Source organism: Talpa occidentalis, unplaced genomic scaffold, assembly GCF_014898055.3.
Source record: "Talpa occidentalis isolate TD23 unplaced genomic scaffold, MPIMG_talOcc4v2.1 talOcc4.3, whole genome shotgun sequence".
Lineage (NCBI taxonomy): Eukaryota > Metazoa > Chordata > Mammalia > Eulipotyphla > Talpidae > Talpa > Talpa occidentalis.
Genome location: NW_023603184.1, coordinates 76,407,621 through 76,424,349, shown reverse-complemented (window position 1 = coordinate 76,424,349; position 16,729 = coordinate 76,407,621). Strand labels below are relative to the sequence as shown.

The following is a 16,729-nucleotide window of genomic DNA, read 5'->3' as shown; positions in this document are numbered from 1 at the left end:
CAGTCTTACTATGTTTTGCTACAGTTTACTTATACAAATATCTTTCTTTGAAGGTTTTTATATAGCATATGATTTCCTTCTCCACAAGTAGAGGTAAAGTAATTGAGGGGAAAAAAAAAGACAACATTAAAGTTTCAGACAGTAAACTCCTGTTCAATTCTCTGCAAATAAAGACAATGTTATTTTTGAAAAAATTCTAAATATTCAAAATGTTTTCATTTCTCCCCCAAGAACTCCAAGTGTAAGATTGTGAGCCCATGGTTTTCTCACTTTCAGGGAGCAAAAGAGAAACCGCCCCTTACTTTCTGGGTTTGCAGTAATCTAAATAGCATAAGACAGGCTGACAAAGGAAAAACAATCAATTTAACAACATATGCAAGGAGAATTTATTTGGTTATAACTTATGAATAATTATGGAGCAAACTCATTTATCCTCTGCTTAGGAACTTGGCACATCAAAGAGAGATGAAGAGACTTTACATGTTAAATAATAAGGGGTTGCCTCATACTCTAATGGTAAAGATAAGATTCTTAGATATTTTTACTGTTAAACCTGCAACTGAATGAGACTCACTGTCCCCAACTTCATTCTTCTAGGTCATAACAGGGGAAGCAGTAATAGCTTCACTGATTAAAAAAAAAAAAAAAAGGACAACAGAGGGGTGCTTAGGACTTCATGATCTTTCTCATGAGGGAGGGGTGAAAGACTTAGACAAAAAAAGAAGCTTCTCCTTAGCCTCAGGGAATTTCATTTCTCTTACTCAAAATACTCTCCTGCCAGGGAAGGCATCTTGAGAAGACCAGTTCTGAAGATCTTGGGTGAGGGGTGTTGGGGTGAGGGGGACTCTTTTGGGCACCCTCAATAGTATTTAGTAAAATATTGAACGTGTTTTGTGCTCAATTAACTAAAAAAAATAAAACAAAAACCTTTGTGTTTTTTTCTGTGAAGCACTGATCATTTTTTTAATGACTCTGTAGGTAAGCTGACATCCAAGGCAAGACCCTGTAAAAAAGATGAGTTTGCTTGTAGCAATAAGAAGTGCATCCCCATGGATCTTCAGTGTGATCGACTTGATGACTGTGGAGATGGTTCAGATGAACAAAGCTGCAGAATAAGTGAGTTTGTTTTCTGTTAAACAAAGTGCAGTGTTATGCAGTTCTAATTTCTGTTTCAATATGACTAAAATTTTCTTTATTATGAGAAAAGATTACTCTTCAGACATGCTTAAGTAATGTGTTTTTAAACCTTTGCCAAAGTAACCTTAGAATATCACTTGCAAAATGTGAGAAATGTTAATTTTGCAATGAGTCCCCTTGCTAGAAGTGAAGCTGACAAGTTAATATGGGAATAAAAATTTTGATGTCAGCAAGAAATCTGTATTTCTTATATTTTATTTTATAAACTATAGTATTTTTGAGTTTTAAAAACATAACAGTTGGTAGAAAGGTCTAAATACTATAGTCAAAGGTTAAAAGTTTTAATCATTTGCCAAATTCTTAAAGAAGCCATCATTATTTGGTTAGAGCATTCAGTTAAGTCATTAGGTCTTGATTGCTAATTCTGTGTTTAGTGTTTGATATCTGATTTTCCATATTTAGAAAAATAATAAAGTTAATGACTCTAAATTCAGATTCGTTATAAAAATCACAAAATAATTTCCATTTGTTTTTGTTTGTTTTTTAATGAATCTAAGTTGTTTCCCACTGAGTAAAGGAGTAATACCTACCAGGATTTCACTACATATATCATATCAATTGTATAATTCCACTGGTACTGGGACATTCTAAATAATTGAAAAATATTAAAGACTTAGTGAAGATTAATAATGGTTACAATCCTGATAACTAAAGTTCTTATATTTCTTGTTAAATTTACTTAAGTAGAGTTAATTCAAGGTTATCCCTCTAACAATGCCCTCTCATTTATATGTATTCTAAGATGTTTCCCTGAATGGGAAATAAAGCAGTGAGGTCACAACTATTTACTGGGAACTACAAATAACACATCATTTATGCTAACTTGTATTGCAGCCCATGATGATTGGAGCATATTACATACTCAAAGGCTATCCCTTGTATATGTATTCAGATTGAAAAAATTTAGATACTACTGATTTAGATGAATTGCTAAGTAAGGGGACAGTACTCTTTGAATTCCTGAATACAAAGTTTAATAATGTGCTATGGGCCTCCCTGGTGGTGCAGGCAGTTGAGTGCCACGCTGTGAAGTTGTCCTCAGCCTCTGCAGAGCAGGTTCAATCCTGGCCAGCCAGGAAGATTCCCACATGGCACGGCAGACCTCTCCTATTGCACCCGCTGCTCCCCTCAGCAGTGTATTTCTTCAGTCTGCCTGTTTTGTTCCCTGCTCTGTCTCCAGTGAATCCTCTCACCCTCCCATGCATCTGACCTGTACCCCGGTTCTTGTATAAAAATAAATAAATCTTTAAAAAATGATGATAATAATGTGCTACATTAGCAAAAAATGTGCATATCTCTGGGTAGCTTCTAGGAAATATGTTGGTTCTGTGAGAAGGACTTAGTAGTCATACATCATACCTCTGTAAAGATAGTCTGTCCTTATTTTAGTGTAGGTTTATGGGTAAAAAGGAAACCCAAACTGTTAAGGGTTACTTGCTTTTAGGAGGGTCCTACCATCCACATGCAAAAAGGCAAAGGAAGTCTTAGTGTGAACTTTTTTAGTAGACTTGGTGTGCAGAAAGAGAGAAAAGAAAGAATTACAGATAATTGTTTTCCAGTAAAACTCCCCAAATTACCCATTCCCTGTGGGCAAACTCCCAGCCAAATAGGGTTGGCCCAAAAGCTTGCCACAAGTCTAAGATAAGGTCTGGCAGGGAATCACAATAAGGGGTTAAGAACATCCCAGAGAACAGAAGGGAGACCCTCAAAATAAAAAAAAAAAATACATATATATACCACATCAAGATAACAGCTGCCATTGTCTCTGCCAAGAACCAGGAACAACCTCTTCATATGTCTCTTCCAACCTCTTATCCAAGTGTCTGTACATGTCTCTGCTCCAGTCCCTGTATCATCCCCCACCCCCCCGCCCCCCACCAAATTTAGATAATTTAGATATCTACCTCCCTCCTTTCTTGCCTCCCTCCCATTCAGGAAGCAGGATACTGGGACTTCTAATGCAAGGTGCCTACGTGTAAGTGGGAGGGGAGGGGAAAATGGCACCCATGCTATGTTCCTCCCTTTAAATAGAGATGCATTTGAAACAATTAGAGTTTTTCACTCTTGACTTCCTTTTAAAAAGCAGTGTAGCTAAAGCTGTAAAGATCATCTTTTGGTAGCTTGGTCTAAATCATATTCAATGTAAATTAATTCAGTTTTTAATCTGTTTTTATACCTTTATAAGAAATGAGGGCTTCTATCAAGAGAAGACCAAATGGAATAAAGAATAAAATTTCAAATTAACAAAAAGGGTAAACTCCTACTTTAAGAATTAGAATTACACTAGTGTTGATCATATTTTTGAATCCTAGTTCCAACTGAATATACCTGTGAAGATAATGTGAATCTATGTGGAGATGATGCATATTGTAATCAAATAAAAACATCTGTTTTCTGTCGCTGTAAACCTGGATTTCAGAGAAACATGAAAAACAGACAGTGTGAAGGTATAGTACATTTCCTCTACAACAGCTCTTAGATCTTTAGGTTATAAGACTCTAAAACTGCTAAATTGCAAGATGACAGGGGATTGATTTTTATCAAAATGATGTGTATCTAGAGGATGCTGTTTGGTTTTTCTTTTTACTTATGAGAGTGGAAGTTCATGGGGGTCAAGAATCTATTTGTTTGTATGGCTAAGCTAACCATTTCTGAGGCTACAAAGCCTTTTCTATAGCAGACCTGCAGGAAATTAAATTGTACTGTTACAATTGTGTTTTGAAATGCAAGTAGTAGAATTGCTAGTTCAGGAACTGTTGGAGAATTAGAGGCACTTCAAAAACATGTTTATGATGACTCATTTCTCTTGAGTTGTGGCATTTGCAATACTACAATAGCTAATTCATTTTTAGAGCATTGTAGTATTTTTTGCTAACCCCACTTCCTAATGCTTTATGGTATGAAGTTATGTCTTTTACAATTCAAAGGCAGGATCTAAATAAAATTCAACTTGCTTGAGATCATTTATAAATTGAGCATACAAGATAGCCAGAATCTCATTGTAGATTGTGTGTAAATGTGATTTACATCAGGACTTAAACTATAAAGTCATGAAAATTAGACTTATGTGTGTACCTTCTGCCAGTTTTTGTGCTAAAATTGAAATTGTTGTGATTTGAGCCAAATGTTAATTATCTGAGTCTGATTTATCAAGGGTAAATTTAAATACTAAAATGCTTTCATTTACTGTTTTCCTTTTTTGCCATCTATTTTATGCTTGGATAAAAAAAAGTGATTTTACATTGTGTCAATCAAAATGGAATTATTGAATGAATTAAATATATTCACCCAAAGGGGAAGTAGTGTCTTATTTACTTACATTTTAAGCTATGTGCTTATTTGAATCATTCATTCAATATTGTTTCTCTTTAATATGGAATACTGAAAACTGGCAACCTAAGTTTTCTCTATTCTAATTAAAAAGCAAAGTATTTCTTAAGGCTAGACTATTTCCTCTTTCCTAGATACATTCTATCAATTGTATAAAAAGCACATATATACAATCTCTTCAAGATTTTAATTTCAAATAACATTAATTTTAAATATAGAGTGCTATTTCCTGTGAACACATGAAATTTAGAAATTTTCTTTAAGATAATTTTATTTTATTTAACATAATTTCTTTATTTTTAATCCCATGGCAAATATAACCTGTAAGTAGCATTTGATTTTTATAAACTAGTTTGAAAGTTGATATCATTTTTTGTTGGATGGCTAAGTAATTCCTAAATTCCAATAAAATTTGCTCCCTTATTTAATACAATTGACACTATTGGGGCACAAAGAAAATTACCCCACCCAACTGAGTTCTTCTCAGACTGGATGGATGAACAATTTAAAAGATAAATCCAAAATTTAATAAATATACAGAAAGAAAATTTGCATGGATATATATTCCAAAGAGTAATGGATGGGACCAGGTGTATTTATTCTGAAATTAGGGACTTGGCACATCAGAAAAAGGGGAGAGACTTTACATAATAGACAACTGACAACTGGGGTTCCATCATCCTTATTCTGAGAGTAGAAATGGAATTCTCAGACAGAAATGACATTTTTACTGATACCTAGAAGTGAGTAATACCCCAAATACATTCTTCTAGGTAAGAAAATAGAGAGCTGTGCTTTATTCACTGATTATAAAAATACAGGCATAAATTGCCATGGGAGAGCTTTGGTTCCTTTTGGACAACGCTCACATCAGAGACAACAAAATCAGAACCCTAAGTTTAAGCCTTTCTGTGTTATTTACAAGTATCAATTTGAAAATCCTTATCTCTAGTATTGAAGCTCTCAAGTAATAAACAAAAGATAATTATTTTTACACCTCCTGTCCTAAAGTTTTCAAGTTTAAGAAAAGGCATTCTTAAACGGGGTTTATTGCATAATTAGAGCAACTACAAGAGCATAAAGACTTGTGCTGATTGAAAGCAAAAGTAGATGGAAAAAAGAGAGAGAAAGTAGATGTTCTTCAAAATCACTTGACTTCGATTCTGGTCCTGCATAAACCATAAAAATTAGAACATGTGCTAAGCTATAGTCTGTTGCTTGTGATTTATTTATTGATTACTTATGGTTTACATACATTTATATACAGGCATATTTGTAACTCATTGTCTTCGTTTCATAATCACTTCATTTCTATGAAACCGGGAAGTATATTAGATGTGTATTCATATTTTCATTCTCTGCCAGGAATTGTACAAATGCTGGCAGTAAAAGAATGAGTAAATCATACATAATGAATGCCTTCTAGTGGCTGATGGACAAGTAGGGGTATTAATATATACCGTATCTGAAATGTGGCATTAACAGTACTATAAGAGAGACACCAATTCAGCATAGAGTGAAAACTATGGGACAGAGAACCACTACTGTCAGTAAACAGCAATGAAGGCTTCACTTCAGGTGAATCTTAGATATGAGTAGGAAATTTTGTCTAGGTGAGCAAGGATGTTATAGGACAAAAGAAAAGCAAATGACATGTGATGGTATGGAGGTAGGTACTGGACACAGCACTAAAGGACACATCAAGAAGTGTTTGCTTGAGTGAAAGAAAATACTAGGGAAGTTTGAAATAGATTGTTCAATGTGTTAAATGTATAAATAAGCAATGTGCAAATAATTGATCAATTATTATAAGTGTGAAAAAAAATGATTATGGCCTAAAAATACTACACAGCAAGTCACAAACTTAGGAGTTTCTAAAAGTCAGTGAAGGAAATAGGAATGGGAAGTTGAAGGGAAAAAAATTATCGGCTTTGAAATATTTAAGAATTAAAAGTGCTAATTAGGGGCATGATGATTCTGAGTTTTTCTTTTGTAGACCTTAATGAATGTTTAGTGTTTGATACATGTTCCCACCAATGTATAAATGTGGAAGGATCATATAAATGTGTGTGTGACCAGAATTTTCAAGAAAGAAATAACACCTGCATAGCAAAAGGTAAAGTTATAACTATTACTTCAAATGCTCCTACAATTTTACTGTAAGCATCTTATAGTAGAAGTTGTTTTATGTTGTATTTGAGCAATTACTTCATGTTTGATAATATAAAATAAATCTTTTTTAAATGCCAATTAATTGAGGCAGTCAATTCGTTTTCATTTTGAATCAGCTTAACTTGGGATGGTCTATGACATGATTGTCAAATACATGGTTCTTTCAAAAATCACTTCTGTGCCTTTCCTGTCTGGTAGCTTCTATGCTACAGTCAGATTTCTAGGTTTTGTTATTGGTTTGGTTTGTCTGACCCTTTGATTTTTTTCTCTATATCCACATAAAAGTGAAACCATCCAACACTTGCCTTTTTCCTTCTAATTTACTTCACTTAGCAAAGAGTGGAGGGGGTCCAATGGACTATGGTGGGGGACTCTAGGTGTCTTGGTGGTGGGTGAGGTGTGGTAATAACACCTGAAGGGTGTGATCCTATACTTCTGAATCACATTCAGTGTTATAAACCACTGTTAGCTCAATAAGAAAAAAAAAAAAAGGATATAAACAACAGAGCCAAGTTTTAATCATTAGTGTAAACCTATAGAATGTCAAATGAAACTATTTTGAAAATTATGTTTTAACACTAAAATATAATTTTTCTGCTTAAAATGGTTTGGCAGGAGGTGGTAAAAGCTTGAAAAGCATTAAGATAGATTATAAATGATCTTTCTTTAGGACCTACTGTGGTATATTTTAAAACATCATTATACATTTGGGATAAAAATAGCAGGTTAAAGGTTAGCGTCATAAGTTAAGTGGAATTTTGGATAAGGTTTTAAAATAAAATCATATTTTCAAATTCAGATATTTATATGAATATATTTTTAAATATATAACAGACAGGTATATGTGATTCCTTTAGCTATGGATTTTTATGCTCATTTTATTTTTTAGAAAACAATATGCTAATTTAAATATTGTTAGCTGTAGGGCATGACTGCACAATGTTAGTACAAAAGTTATTACAAGAGGAAAACAGCTTGATGTAGCAGGTTGAGGATGGACCATGGAGTTAGAATCCCAGCTTTGCATCTTTCTGAGTAAGCTGGCCTTGAAGAAGTTGTTAATTGATCTGAGCCTCAACTCCTCATCTGTGTAATTAGAATGCTATTCCCTTCTTTCCATGGGTGTAGTAAAAAGAGGCGATAAACTGGAAGGCAAAATATAGTCACCTGAACATAGTAAACATATGCTAAGTGAGAACTGTTGCCCAAATGAACTACACCTCATTCATTATGTATTATTATTATTATTTTTAAATGTTCAGATACTATATTTGCAAATAAGTCTGTCTTTGTGTTTTCATTAATATTTTCTTTAATATTTTCTGGATTTACTTTAGGGTCTTACTTTTTACAGTATGCAAATGATATCCATATTGTATTGTAGGTGTTAAAACTTAAAGCAAAAGCATTTCATTTAGAAAAATTCTTAATAATATTGATACTTATGGCACTTTAATGTAATAAATGCTAGAGTTTTTTTTTTGTAATAAAAGCAAAATAACATTTAAAATATAGCAATGTGAGAAGAAAATGGGTGTGTTTATTTTCTCTTCTTAGCCTAGGGTTATGATCACTCAGGTGCATATATTAAATGTTCAGTAATGCTTGAAGCTTAATAAGTACACAATAAAACATCTAAATATTGAAAATCAAAGCATTAGAATACAATATGTTGACACTTATTAGAAAAAAGCATTAGAATACAATATGTTGACACTTCTACTTAGAAGTCTCTCTTCAAAAAAAAAAAAGAGTATCTTATCTACATACCTAATTTCTAGTCATAAGGTAAGCTTGGCCCTAGGAATACCAACATCGTTATTAATTCTGAAATGTTTAGGTCAGTGTGTATTAGAAACATTAGTTACAAAGATGAAAAAATTGTATAAATTTGTTTGATTTTTATTAAGAAACTATAACAATAATAACTCACAGCAATAATTTAAAAGTATAATAATTGCTTTCAAATTAGTTGAAATTTACTTTATTTTTGTATTTTATTATAATAATCTCCAGGCTCTGAAGATCAAGTTCTCTACATTGCTAATGACACTGATATCCTGGGTTTTATATATCCATTCAACTACAGTGGTGATCATCAACAAATTTCTCATATTGAACATAATTCAAGGATAACAGGGATGGATGTATATTATCAAAGAGATATGATTATATGGAGTACTCAGTTTAATCCAGGAGGAATTTTCTACAAAAGGATTCATGGCAGAGAAAAAAGGCAAGCAAACAGTGGCTTGATTGTAAGTAAATAACATTGACTATTTGAAGGTTCATGCCTTCTCACTCCCCACCCCCCTTGTTTTTTAAACTATGGATAATATAGCTGAATATAGGAGGCAGTTAATATTTTCAGTAATTCTCTCAATATTTTATGTAGAAATAAAACTTTTTCCTTATTCATTTATTCTTGAAGCTGCATAGAATTTATTTTAATTGCATGATATTTATTATGCTTTTGTTTAATATATTCACTTTAGTTATATAAGAATAGTAATGAAGAATGCCTAACATTTCTAGAGCATTTTATGTTTTATGGTGTTTACCAATATATTGTGAATATAGTTTTTTTTTTTTTCATCATGATATGAGATTGGGAACCACCACTTATGTTAGAAAATAAGCTGTCAAATATATTCAGCTAAAATTGTTTTATTTTCAAGAATTTCAGAAATGCACTTTTCTTTTAGGCCAAGAGATCAACTCGATAGTGTAACTATTTCTCCTTCCTCCTGATAACTATATTTCAGGGGACATCCAGAACAGAACAATATTTTTGCAGTGTGTGATGGACATGTTGATTATCCTGGTTGTTCCTTTTGAAAAAGCTAAACTAGAACATTTGTTTAGATTTGTGGTTGTAGTCTATCCTTCTTTATTTTAGGGCATGCCAATTTATTGTGTATTTTATACTTTGAAGTAACCTGGGACAAAATCAAAGAAAAATACTTATTTTTATGGGACCTCACCCATTCCCCTATGAACAAAAAGTCAAGTGCTATCACTATAGGATATGATTGAAGCTTTGGATCTGAAAAAGCTTTGGATCTTGAAGCCTTCACAATTTTTTGCAGTGGCATCTACCATAAAAATTTGAACTACATGACTACTTTGGAACACATTTGTGTCAGTAGTAAATAATGATGGACTAGCTTTAAAAGATGCTACATTAACCTTCCAATTTAGGTTAGATAAAGTTATTTCTTCAGCTCCTACTCCTCCACAACAGCACGTACAATAACTTTAGTTCTATTAGGAGCAGTTCTAAGACAGCCAAGAAATTTAGTAGTTGAATTCCCCTCCTTTACTCACATATAATCTCCTTCCTCTCTATCAGAACAACAGGCAACTCAGAGTCCTGCCTCTCCTTAGCCTTCTTTATCTCTAAAATAGTCTGCTTTGCAAAAACATTGCTCCATTTCATCTGTTATTTATGTAATTTCATCTGTTACTAATGAAGTGATGCCGAGTATATACCTTGGAGTTGTGCTGTCTGGATTTTAATCTTGTTTCTATTGCTCACTAATGCTTTAACTTCTCTCTACTACTATTTTATAAAAATGAAATAGTAAATGAGTAATAAATATTCATATGTATACTCTATGTAATATTATGTACATATTTAATACATATGCATATCTATATGTTGGTGGTAAACAGTCTTGCCACATTTAAGGACTGTATAGATGCTTTACCATTAACAGGATAAAGGAGAGGATCATGATAGTGATGATGATGATGATGACTGATGTCATTGATGAAATGATTGGCAACATATTCTTCTCCTTGTTGCTTAATTTCACAGAAAAATTATCTACAATTTAAATTTGTCTGAATTTTATGTTTGCTATCCTACAACTTTAATTAATGCTGATAAAATTTTTCAGTGAAGCTGATTGATAACTACTTGAGCTTTTTTCTTAGGAATGTTGGTAATATATTATCAATTCCACTATTTAGCAGAATTTATTGTAGGTCAGAGGTCAAGTTTGTTTAATGTCCGTTAACTAAATTTTAATTCTTACATATGCACATATCTGCATGTGTATATTTACTCCATATATATTACATATTTTAATATTTAACTTATTTTATATGGTATAGCACCTTTTATAACAGATGGAATAGTTACTGATTAGTTTTTTTTTTTCCCTAAAAGTATATGAAACTTCATAGTGTTTTTTTTTAATTAAATAATAAATTTTATTTTTATATTCCCCCATACAACTGCACATGCCCCATTCTGACCCCAATCCCTCCCCTCCCGGCCCCCACCCCCCAAAAAGTGACTCTGGTTCATAGTTTTTTGTTGATTTTGATTTTCACTTTCTTATAGTTATTCATTTTCCTGATCCCTTATTTAAGTTTTCTAGATTCCTGCTATGAGTGAGACCATCTGGTATTTTTCTTTTTCTTTTTGGCTTATTTCGCTGAGCATGATCCCTTCCAGCGCCATCCATGTTGCTGCAAATTGCATGTGTTTATCTTTTTTGAATGCTGAGTAATATTCCATGGTATATATGTACCACATCTGCTTGATCCAGTCATCTGTTTTTGGGCATTTGGGCTGTTTTCTAAGCTTAGCTATTGTAAATAGTGCTGCTATAAACATAGGGGTGCAGGTGTTCTTTGGAATTGATGTTTCTGTATCCTTTGGGTAAATACCTAGGAGTGGAATTGCTGGATCATATGGAAGCTCTATGTTTAGTAGGTCCAGAAATCTCCACACAGCTCTCCATAGTGGTTGGACCAGTTTGCACTCCCACCAACAGTGCAGAAGAGTTCCTTTTTCTCCACACCCTCGCCAACATTTGTTGTTGCTAGTTTTTTTAATATGTGCCATTCTCACTGGTGTAAGATGGTATCTCATGGTAGTTTTGATTTGCATTTCCCTGATTACAAGTGATGTTGAACATTTTTTCATATGTCTGTTGGCCATTTCCTCTTCAGAGAAGTTTCTTTTTAGCTCTTCTGCCCATTTTTTGACTGGGTTATTTTCTTTGTTGTTGTTGAGTCTCATCAGCTCTTTGCAGATTTTTGTGATCAGTCCTTTATCATTAGTGTTGGGTGCAAAAATGTTCTCCCAGTTGGTGGGGTTTCTCTTTGTTTTTGTTATTGTCTCTTTTGCTGTGCAGAAGCTCTTTAATTTGATGTAGTCCCAGCTGTTTATCTTTGCCTTCACTATCACTGCTTTGAAATTCTTGGGATACAAGGAACATACCTCAACATCATAAAGGCCATCTATGACAAGCCAACAGCCAGTATCATCCTCAATGGTGAAAAGCTGAAAGCAATTCCATTAAAATCTGGAACAAGACAAGGATGTCCACTCTTACCACTGCTTTTCAATATAATACTGGAAGTCCTAGCCAGAGCAATAAGACAAGAGAAAGACATACAAGGAATCCAAATAGGAAAAGAAGAAGTCAAACTATCACTATTTGCAGATGATATGATAATATACATAGAGAACCCCAAAAACTCCACAGAAAAACTAATTCAACTTATCAATCAATTCAGTAAAGTGGCAGGATACAAAATCAACACACAAAAGTCAGTAGCCTTCCTATACACAAACAATAAATCTGAAGAAGAAGAAATAAAAAAAAACATCCCTTTTATTATCGAAACAAAAAAAATCAAATATTTGGGAATAAATCTAACAAAAGAGGTAAAGGACCTATACAAAGAAAATTATAAAACACTGTTAAAAGAAATAGAAGAAGACACAAAGAAATGGAAAGACATCCCCTGCTCATGGATTGGAAGAATAAACATTATTAAAATGGCCATCCTACCAAAAGCAATATACCGATTCAATGCTATTCCAATCAAAATTTCAATGTCATTCTTCAAAGAAATAGAACAATTATTGATGAAATTCATATGGAATCACCAAAAACCCCGAACAGCCAAAGCTCTACTGAAAAAAAAAAGAAGGAAATGGAGGCATCACACTCCCAGACTTCAAACTATACTACAAAGCCATAATCATCAAAACTGCATGGTATTGGAACAAGAACAGACATACAGACCAATGGAATCGAATAGAAAATCCAGAAATAAACCCACATATTTATGGTCAACTAATCTTTGACAAAGGAGCAAAGACTATGCTTTGGAGCAAAGAAAGTTTGTTCAATAAATGGTGCTGGGAAAACTTGGTTGCTACATGCAAAAGAATGAAGCTTGACCACTACCTCACACCATACACAAAAATCAACTCAAAATGCATTAAAGAACTAGACATAAGACCTGAAACCATAAAATACATAGAAGGAAATATAGGTGAAACACTACGTGATTTGCATATCAAAGACATCTTTTCATAGTGTTTTAATTCCAATGATTACTTGTGTTTTATCATTTAAACTTTGTTTTCTTTTTCTCTCTCTCTTTATGGAGCTATCTATTATTAAACTCTGTTCAGTAGGAAGAAAAGTGGATAATAATAGGGTACATTTTCTTGGAGTCCATCATATCTAACTAAATGTCATGATTATAAAGTTGGAACAATTGAGCTATGCATTTAAGCACCATGTTCTAAGCCATTCAGCATTTCATAGAAATCACAGACTATACATAATTAAAAAAAACAACAACAACTAAATAAGGTTATATTAATGTCAATTATTTAAATTTGATTCTTTGAAAAAAATAATTCTTAATTGAGCTAATAATTTGGATGCCCCAATCAGGTATTGCCACAGTAGTTCACCCATCATCAAATCACCCATAGTCCACCACTATAGTCCAGTGTGCTTCCTTCCCTCTTTGTTATTACACCTTCCCCACTCCCTTTCCCTTCTAAATGCTTCACTTCTGTAGTGAGCTTTCAAGGGTTAGTTGGAAGGAGTAATGCTAAGTGAATTAACTCAGAAGGAGAAAGATTAATGGTGGATGGTGTCACTAGTATGTGGAATATCTCTATATTCCACATACTAGTATTAAACTAAGAGCCAGATAAAGACCAGCTTAAAAAATAACCTTAATTCTCGAATCATTTTGTAATCATTTTGTATCTCAATATTACAAAAATGGAATATATCTTTTCTTAATGCCTTAATTTAATAAGCTATACATATTCTATAGTGCTTAAATGACTTACATAGAGCTATGCAGTTATAATGTCGTAAAATTTATAATTAAACTTTTGAAACCTGTCATATTTCTGAATTTCAACTAACTCATTGATAAACAAATACAGTGTAGAAGTAGGCAATCTTAAAGCCTCTTTCAGATAGTAAATGTAGAGTAGACTATTTCCAAAAGACATGTGGCATAGTTTGTCCATCTAGTTATAACATAGACAACTTGTGTTCCTCTGAAATCCATCATGTGTATAAAGAGCTGATTGTCTATCCTTGTGAGTTACTTTACATATTGTATTTGCTCTTTTAATAGTTGCAAGCTATTCATCTATTGTTTTATGAACATACCGTTAATTTTACCTTCTAAGTTTTGAAATAAATGTTAAATGAATTGACCTTAAATGATACTGAGCCCACCCCTTGGGAAATGAAATTCAAGAGCTTTCCCTAATACGAATATGGGACATTGATTCAATCTTTGAAGCAATAGTCTCAAAAAAATAAAAGATACACATATCAAACATGGATACTTTAGTTACAATGCCATTAACTAATACCAAATGAAAGAGGTTACCTGTGTAATAGCAGAATGTATTGAAAACCTATTCACAGTTACTGAAAATACTGGAATATTTTCATCCCAGTAAAAGACACGAAACAGTTTTTATCAGAAACCAAGGAAGATTATTTACCACAGTATTACATATTAAAGTCCATTCCAAAGGAAAGTAATTTGTAATAGGATCTTTTTTAATTTTTGGAAGTTGTGAAGATAATTCTTTAATCTGTGAAAATGGTTGGAATACTAATAATGATTTCAAATTTAAATTTCATATATAGACTAAGTTATTTTAGAAAGAAATACCTATGGATTTCTAATCTCCTGAGCTATAAAAAAATGGATATTTAAGAAAATTAAATAATTTAAAATTTAAAAGACTAACATGATTCAATCTATATGTAAAGCACAAGGAGATTTCTGAATTTGAATTTTAGTAGTCAGGAAAGAATATGATAGCATTATGTGACTATTATACATACTTTCTGGAAATTTATAATTTCTAATATGAAATGCTATATAGGCAAACATTGTAAAAGTAGGTGAATGCTTAGAAAAAAATGCAAACAACTTTAAAAATACAGATTAGAATTTTACCAATGAAAAACTAAATATTCCTCAGCCAAACAAATGGTTCATATAACCTACCTGATTTTGATAAGTGAAGATCAGGTATCATTTTTGTCATAATCTCTATTATACAAATAAGAATGTTCACAATCAGCATACTTACTATTTTATAAATTAGTAATCATGTGTTTTTTTCCTCAAAAATTTGACTTAGGTTGATTTTTTCCTGAATTTTTTTAGCAAAAGTCCCACTAAGTTATCTTTAATAAGTTCTATCCATAAACCTTACATCCAATATATAGGTCAGCATCACATACACATGCACACACAGACACTGAGTCACATGTGACAAGTTGGGAGCTTCTCAAGGGACACCCCATTCCTCACCAGCCATATAACTGCCCAGTTACCAACTGTGTACCTGCCAAAATGCCAGCCCTGCTCCTATTCCCATCAATCCTGCAGGAGATCAGGGTATGGACTTTGGAAATGCCGCCTTTTACCATTGAATTGGTTATGAGCACCATCCACTGGCTCAGAAATTACTCCTCACTGATCCTCTTACAAAACCACCTTCAAGGTAATTCCAAGAGCTTATTACATCACCTTTACTGCAAGTATTTAGCTTTGACCCGCATTATCTTCTGAACCAGCACAGTGGCCTCCTAACCAGTTGTGCTTCCCTTCTTACTTACAACATAGTCGCCACAATGCTCTTTCAAAACATAAATCAGATCACATCTCATCTCCCATCAAAACTATCCAGTGGTTCATCACTGCAAGGGAGCAACTTCTCATAATAACTTATAAGGGCTTAAAATATCTGGTCTTTTGTTACTTTTATGACTTCATCTCCTCTCATTCCCCCCTTATTCACACTTCTCCAGGGAAGCTTAGCTATTTCTAAAACCCATCAATACCTACTAATATAAGGCCTTTTCTCAAAATTTTTTGGACTAAAATGTTCTTTAGTCATATATCCTACATGCCTCAGTTCCAAAACTCTTTCAAGTCTTTGCTCATATATTATCTTCTGAATATATAACTTACTGATCTTTACAATCTTTTGCCCCATTATCATCCAGGGTTCCTCAATGTCCTGTCTTTTATTTTTTAATTTCCATATTACTTATATTTATTCAACTACAATATAATTTAGTCACATATTATATTCATTATCTATTGTATACTTATTCTTGATATACATAAATTTTCAGAGGGCAAGTATTTTTTACTGTTGGACATTACTGTAATCCTGACATCTAATTCCAGTGTCCATCATAAAATAAGTGCATACTTTTTAATAGAAGCAATGTTAATTGTAAAACTTTTTTTAACATTAATTTTTTTATTTATGCATACAAGAACTGGGGTGTAGGCCAGAGGTGTGTGAGGTGGTGAGAGGATTCACCAGAGACAGAGTGGAGAGCAGAACAGGTGGATCTACTGAAATAAATAAACATCTCAGTGGAGCAGTGGGCAAGGCAGAAGTCTGCTGTGCCATGAGGGTTAGTTCCCTGGCTGGGAATCAAACTCATGCCACAATGGCTGGCTATAGTTTGATAGCATTGAGACTCTAACCCCTGTGGCACCAAGGAAGCCCATTAATTGAAAACTTTTAATATGCATGGCAATAGTATATTGATCTTTAAAATTACCCTTTATACATTATTCTTTTCATCCTTAATATTAAATTCATGACAAGTTCAAATATTTTTACATCACAAATTTCCCATTTTCGTCAACTTCTATCTCACAAAATGTTAAATTAACCTTCCAGTTTTCTCTGAGCACA

The 16,729-nt window shown here is 33.0% G+C and overlaps 1 protein-coding gene and 1 long non-coding RNA gene across 2 annotated transcripts in view; one reads left to right on the top strand and one right to left on the bottom strand.

Moving 5' to 3' along the window:
• LRP1B (LDL receptor related protein 1B) overlaps window positions 1–16,729 on the top strand; it is a 1,722,250-nt gene that overhangs the window by 1,602,746 nt on the left and 102,775 nt on the right. Inside the window, exons 74-77 of the mRNA XM_054699700.1 lie at window positions 979–1,116; window positions 3,510–3,644; window positions 6,524–6,643; window positions 8,716–8,957. Of these exons, the coding sequence (XP_054555675.1) occupies window positions 979–1,116; window positions 3,510–3,644; window positions 6,524–6,643; window positions 8,716–8,957 (635 nt within the window). The remainder of the gene's footprint in view (window positions 1–978; window positions 1,117–3,509; window positions 3,645–6,523; window positions 6,644–8,715; window positions 8,958–16,729) is intronic.
• The window catches only part of LOC129146626 (uncharacterized), a 59,686-nt gene continuing 43,899 nt past the window's right edge, over window positions 943–16,729 (bottom strand). Inside the window, exons 5-6 of the long non-coding RNA XR_008553545.1 lie at window positions 1,728–1,784; window positions 943–1,105 (exon numbers count right to left, since the gene is read on the bottom strand). This is a non-coding gene — a long non-coding RNA (uncharacterized LOC129146626). The remainder of the gene's footprint in view (window positions 1,106–1,727; window positions 1,785–16,729) is intronic.